Source organism: Schistocerca americana, chromosome 4 (genome assembly GCF_021461395.2).
Source record: "Schistocerca americana isolate TAMUIC-IGC-003095 chromosome 4, iqSchAmer2.1, whole genome shotgun sequence".
Classification (NCBI taxonomy): domain Eukaryota; kingdom Metazoa; phylum Arthropoda; class Insecta; order Orthoptera; family Acrididae; genus Schistocerca; species Schistocerca americana.
In genome coordinates, this window is record NC_060122.1 from 834277644 (window position 1) to 834284447 (window position 6804).

Consider the following 6804-nt stretch of genomic DNA (forward strand, 5'->3'; position numbering starts at 1 on the left):
ACCCATTCTCAGAAACGTGAAATCAAGAGCTAATTTGTTCCTAAAAAGAGCGAAAAATCAAGGATTATAGTGTCACTGTAGCTACTAACGTAAGTGTTTCATTTATAAGCTCCCTAAAACTATGCACTGAAAGTGCACTATCGTGAAAGCCTGATTTAAACACCACACGATATTCCGTTTTCCTCTTGGTATCGGCTTCAGAGACGTTAAACTTTTTCATACCTGTTTGGCGTATAGACCTTCTAGGAAAACTACATTACTTTTTTCTCTAACGCTACTACTGACGGAAATTGACAAAGATTACCTAAACAAAAACTTACTTCGAGTAGCTTTAAAAATCCTCTCATTATTTCCCTTTGTACTTTTATTATTACCAAAGAGACAAAAAGTGTTAATGTTGAGGTACCGGTATATGAGCAAATGTGCAAGAGAGTGTAAAGCGGAAATTATACAAATAAATAGAATTTTTTTTCATCTGGGTGTTGGTCTTGACAGTTACAGAAGATCACAGAGTCTAGATCAGTGTGAGGCACCTAAAATTATAAGGGTGTTTTTTTTCTGACAAAAGAACATTTCATTTTTGCAGAGTTTTGTCGCAGTCTATTCACATAAAATGACAGTCTGATGGAGATTACTCTTCCAACTAGGCAATCTGATTGCCTCGGCAATCACAATGTCTGAAAGCAACTTCAGACTAACTTCTTGTATTTTCCGAAATAATGCATAACTGAAGCATGTCGTTCAAGTACGTGTTTCTATGATGACGATCTTAAAGAACCATGTATAGTCGTGTAATTCCTTTGCGTCTAAGTCTCTAGTCACACATTGATACAAAAGGACGGTACTGAGGATGCCTCACTGAAATAGCGAAGGAAGATTACCATATGCCAAACTGATGACGATATATATGAGAAAAAGTACCATCACTGCTGTATCTTGAGAATGTCGTTATTCTATCACACGACTAGTTTCCGCGTCACATTACCGCCATCCTCAGGCTCCACCACTACCAAAAAAGTATTTCATTTCCTTGATAGCGTCCCATAGTAAATGCGCCACCGAAACTAGTCGTGTGATAGAATAAAGACATTCTCAAGATACATCTGCAGTTGTACTTTTTCTCAGAAAATGTACGTAATTGTGTAAGAGATTAAGAACTTTCTGAGAACGCTCTTTATTGATGGTAAGTATTCATACATCATACCTGATCAATTTTAGAATACTGATGCATCGTCAGTTATATCTGGAAAACCATTGACATCTATATTGATTCAATGAAATCCATGCAGCAGCAGCCGACAACCACTGGTATACCATCATACCATTATACCTTGTGGGCCAAATCACGTAAAGCTATATGAAACCTGACCTGCTCGTGGGTTGAGTTTTGGTTGGTTCGCCACACGTTTAGTTTGGTTTTTACATGCGTTGCAGAGCAAAACAAAAACAGTAATTTTCATATAACTCTAACGTGGTAAAGGGTACCGCTGGTTATCGGCTATCTATGGACTTAAGCAAAATAGATGTGACTGTTTTACCAGATACATCTGACGATGGAGTGTATATTCGGACGTCGACCAGGTATACTGAACAAGTAATCAGTATGAATAAAGTGCAGCCGGAAAGAGTCGTTAATTATTCGCATAATAAAAAACGTCGCGACTGCGTGACTCCTAAATACCACAGTCAACAACGATGGAGAGATTAAAATCAAAGTATAATTCTTACTGTAGACCCGTTACTTGTACGACACTTCGAAGATTTTTCCACGGACTGGATCTCAGATCACCGTCTGACCAACCTAATTAGGGCATTTCTTCCAATATTTGTTCAGAGGGATTTCTGAGTGGCTTCAACATATACGCTACAGACTATATCGTGTTATAACCTCGACCGCTCGAGCTAGTAATCCGTTTCTAGTGTAAGCGAAGTCGGCGAACGATAAACTTCATAGATAAGGGCAAAAAGAGCTGCATCCAGTGTCGGATACAAACATGTATAACAAAGGGAAAACAATCAGGAGGCGCACTGCTGACACAATAGCCTGTGAAGGAAAAGCTGCAGCTGTTGCATCAAATGTGAGCAGGGTTTTCGCAAGACGAGGCGGCAGCGGGCGGCGCGGCGCTGTGGGAACAGTTGCTTGCGCCTTCCTTCCTTCCTTCCCAGCTACCCGCTGCCGGCAGATAGCTCCCCGCCTGCCACAGCGCCTGGCGCGTAGGCCACCCGCCACCCGACTAGTGCAGAGGCCGACGTCATGTGTGCACTGCGTTAGCTACGGGTCTGCCCTCTCCCCTACGAAGACAGCGTAGGAATAAACAGGAAGTTTTTACCCGAGTACTGATTTTGACAGTTAATCAAACTATCTAGCTGATGATTCTGAGCCACCTGAGATTATACGTTACAGCAGCGAGAGCTTGAAAAACCTGAAACCTACTGCGATAACGTAACACGCGTATTGAATTCCGCTCTCCCACCTGATGTGCTGAGAAGCAGTTTCCACATTCGTAACATTGGACAATTTCTCTTCTAAGCCTCTTTCGAAACTCGAAAAATGAATACGTATTCACATCAGGATCATACTTCCACTTTCGTTTATTCTTCCTTTCCTCATTCTCTTTTGTTTAGATATTCTTCACTAAGTCGCATTAGTTGAATGTTTAGACTGCAAGCCGGCCGAGGTGGCCGAGCGGTTCTAGGGGCTACAGTCTGGAACCGTGCGACCGCTACCGTCGCCGGTTCGAATCCTGCCTCGGGCATGGATGTGTGTGATGTCCTTAGGTTAGTTAGGTTTAAGTAGTTCTAGGGGACTGATGACCTCAGCAGTTAAGTCCCATAGTGCTCAGAGCCATTTGAACCATTTTTTTACATTGCAGAAGAACCCTTAAATTAAATTATGATGAACATGAATATAGTTTCGAAGAGTTTCTGTACTTCAATCAGATAACCGTCTGGTTCAGTCTTAAATTCCATTTCCCAAATCCGTTGATAAACACAAGTACCAAAGTGCCCATCGTCTAAATTTCCACACATGATGTACTCATCTATTAGTCATCTGATACTCATTTTCTCGCTGTTATAAAACACGCAAAGCTTTTATTAGCCAGAGCGTTGGTGTGAACACCACAGTGTTTTACTATCCATGGTGTTATTAGACCTTTGAATTAACTTGGCAAGCCAGATAGAAGGAGACATACAGTTTAACGTGGACTGCGAAACATTCTGTAACTGAGCATTTTTAACATTTAGAAACATGTTAGCCGTAAAAAGAGTGGTAAATCGCAGATAAAAGTCCTAGCAATGAGGGGGAATCCAACCCGAGTCCATCGAATCTATAATCTCGCACTTAAGAATTGAGATATAAAACCGCAAGCTGCAATACGTTAACTGTATTTTAACGATATTCGCTACATTTGTGTACTTGTGAGTAAAGCCTTAGGATCATGGTGTCACAATAATAAGCCTCGTATACTAATTGCATTTTCAGTTTATTTTATTGCTTCATGAATAATAAATTTGCAAACGTCATAAACATATCTAATTATGCCAGGAGAAGCTGTAAATGTATTATCTAATCGTCAGTAAAAACACTTATATGAGCAGATTCTAAATTTCGTGATCGGTGAGATATGACTTACAGAAGCTAGGATAAATGGATAATAACAGCTATCATGATGGTGCACAAAACACGGCTACCAATTACGCTCTCAAAGGAACAATGGGTCGCAAGGTGAAACGTATGCAGTATGGTACATGTAGGAAGTAACAGCGCTGAGGAATCCACAGAAGAGTTAGGAAACTGCTGCATCCAGGTCGGCTGTCTTTGATTATTGAGAGCATGGCTCTTGACTGATGGCGCCCAGTGAGTCGTACTACAATTGTGAATCTATGCATATCCGATCGTAGAGGCAGTGACTGCTACATTTACTTTGTATGTAAACTGAAATGACCGAAAAGTCTATCACTACTATACATCCAGGTATTTTGGAGAACCAGTGACTAAATTCTTGTCTTTGGTATCCGAAACCGTGATGAAATTTAACTCGGTAATCATCGGATGGGACAATCTGAAGTACTGGTCAATGAGAGGAACACTCGAGTTTATGACCCAATACAACCGTGTATACAGGGTGGTCCATTGATAGTGACCGGGCCAAATATCTGACGAAATAAGCAGCAAACCAAAAAACTACAATTACCAATTGCGGAAAAGGTCGATATCGTGATGATGTATGGCTATTGTGATCAAAATGCCCAAAGGGCGTGTGCTATGTATGCTGCTCGGTATCCTGGACGACATCATCCAAGTGTCCGGACCGTTCGCCGGATAGTTACGTTATTTAAGGAAACAGGAAGTGTTCAGCCACATGTGAAACGTCAACCACGACCTGCAACAAATGATGATGCCCAAGTAGATGTTTTACCTGCTGTCGCGACTAATCCGCACATCAGTAGCAGACAAATTGCGCGAAAATCGGGAATCTCAAAAACGTCGGTGTTGAGAATGCTACATCAACATCGATTGCACCAGTACCATATTTCTGTGCACCAGGAATTGCGTGGCGGTGACTTTGAACGTGGTGAAGAGTCCTGCCACCAGGCACAAGAGAAATTACGAGACGATGACAGATTTTTTGCACACGTTCTATTTAGCGACGAAGCGTTATTCACCAACAGTGGTAACGTAAACGGTACATTTTAACACGGGTAATGGATTACGGAGCAAATACCGTCCGCACTGGCAGAATCTTACGTGATACCACGTACTTACACGTTTGTGAACATTACAGCGCCATCTATCAGAAAGCGAAAAAAATGGTCCAACTAAAACATTCCTATTTCTTTACGTACTACACGAATATGTAATGAAAATGGGGCTTCCTATTTTTAAAAAAAACGGAGTTGATATCCGTTTGATCTATGGCAGCGTCATCTAGCGGGCCAACCATAGCGCTATCTGGTTTCCCCCTTCAAGCTAGACAAGTTTCGTACTTTGTAGTTTTTTCGTATGATGCTTATTTCGTAAGATATTTGGCCCGCTCACTATCAATGGACCATCCTGTATTCTGGGCTCGTTCCTAAGGCGGATATGTATTGTGCTGTATTATGCATGGATCAATATTAATGAACTTCTGGATTAGTGCTGGAGCCAATAGATAACATTAACGAGTTGTGAGAAATATAGATAATTCCACCCCTTGTGTATTGTTTATTGGGAACTGAAACAGTCGCCCACGTGACAGAAATGGAAATGAACCTTGGTTCGTAAGTAGCAGGTAGGAATTATGAGCAAAATTCCTCTGCGTTGCATTTACGTGAGTGATATAGAATGCGTAGCTGATCTGCTTCCGTCTAAGAAGAAAGGTAGCCTTCTTGCGACGCTTGAAACTAATTTTCCGAAAGCACTGAAAGGACTATTAGATACTCAGAAGCCATTCACAGCCGATTAATGGCCGTGTTTTCTACGGGTCGACGTCTTGTAATCCGTCCCAGTGCTAATGACAGCGTTATATCCTCGAAGCTGCAGTTACAGCCTGGCCACATTCTGCTTCGTAGGCGATACATACGGCAATAAACTGAAATCATTTCTTTTTGCCTGCCCGTGTGGCCGTGCGGTTCTAGGCGCTTCAGTCTGGAACCGCGAGACCACTACGGTCGCAGGTTCGAATCCTGCCTCAGGCATGGATGTGTGTGATATCCTTAGGTTAAGTCCCATAGTACTTAGAGCCATTTGAATTTGATTTCTTTTCCTGCAAGCGTAGGACTGAGGATTTAGTTCGTCTTATTAACCCGGTTAGTCTACCTGTAAGAAGTACTTAGAATAAGCTCAGTGATAAACAGAAATAATTCTAGGCCTGATGTCGCATTTAAAAGAAAGTGCGGTAGATAAAAGAGCAGATAGCATGTGCGCCCTTTGGTCGAATATACAGAATAAATATTATTACCCACAGAAACGTCTCCTGATGTCGCGTTTAAAAGAAAATGCGGAAGATAAAGGAGCAAATAGCAAGTGCGCCCTTTCGTCGAATATACAGAATCAATATCATTACCCACAGAAACATCTGGGTACTGGTTGCATTCGTGCACAGGGAAGCCCCCTACTGTTGCAGAAAAATATTGTCCTCGAACACTTGCACTGCACTTGTAACAAAAGACAGTCGAGAATCACTCGTGGTAGTTTATAGCTGTATCGCCAAATCTCGAATACGAATTTCGATGACAGCACTCAACAGTAAATCCGTGCGAGTTACGAGCCACTGGAGAGACGGGGCAAAAGCACAAAAATGGTGCGCGTGGCGCATCGTAAGAGGGTTACACATCCGGCGAGTACGGCGCAGGTGTGGGGCGGCAGCAGTAGGTGGCTGGTGGCGGCTGGCGATACTGACCCAGTCGGCGGCGTGCAGCACCGCAGCCATGACGACGAGCAGGCAGGCAGGCAGGCGGGCAGGCGGGCTCTCGTCGGACAGCACGGGGCGAAGAGGTGGCGGAGGCGGGCGGAGGCGGAGGAGCGGCGAGTTGCGGCGCTACTGCGCGCCCGCCAGCCCGCCGCCGGCTTATAGCTGCCGGGGCAGCCGCGGTGGGGGGGCTCTCCCAGGCGACACGCACCCGGGGGCGTCCCCTGCCTCACAATTAATCGCGTCTCGCCACTACACCGAAACAGCGAAACTGCTCACGTGCCGACCGCGCGGCGTGTCACTTGTTACCAAAGTGCGCTACACTCGCGAAGGAAAGGTGTGAAAACTTTCCAGCCGGACACAGTGATGCCACTGACATAAACGACTTGTTCTTTCAGTGTTGAAACACTTA

At 43.7% G+C, this 6804-nt stretch overlaps 1 protein-coding gene across 1 annotated transcript in view; it reads right to left on the reverse strand.

Annotated features, from left to right (window-relative positions):
• Positions 1-6513, reverse strand: part of LOC124612462 (probable cytochrome P450 4aa1) — a 238576-nt gene extending 232063 nt beyond the window's left edge. The window contains exon 1 of the mRNA XM_047140689.1: positions 6384-6513. Within this exon, the coding sequence (XP_046996645.1) occupies positions 6384-6413 (30 nt within the window). The 5' untranslated portion in view covers positions 6414-6513. The remainder of the gene's footprint in view (positions 1-6383) is intronic.
• Between the last annotated feature and the right edge of the window lie 291 nt (positions 6514-6804).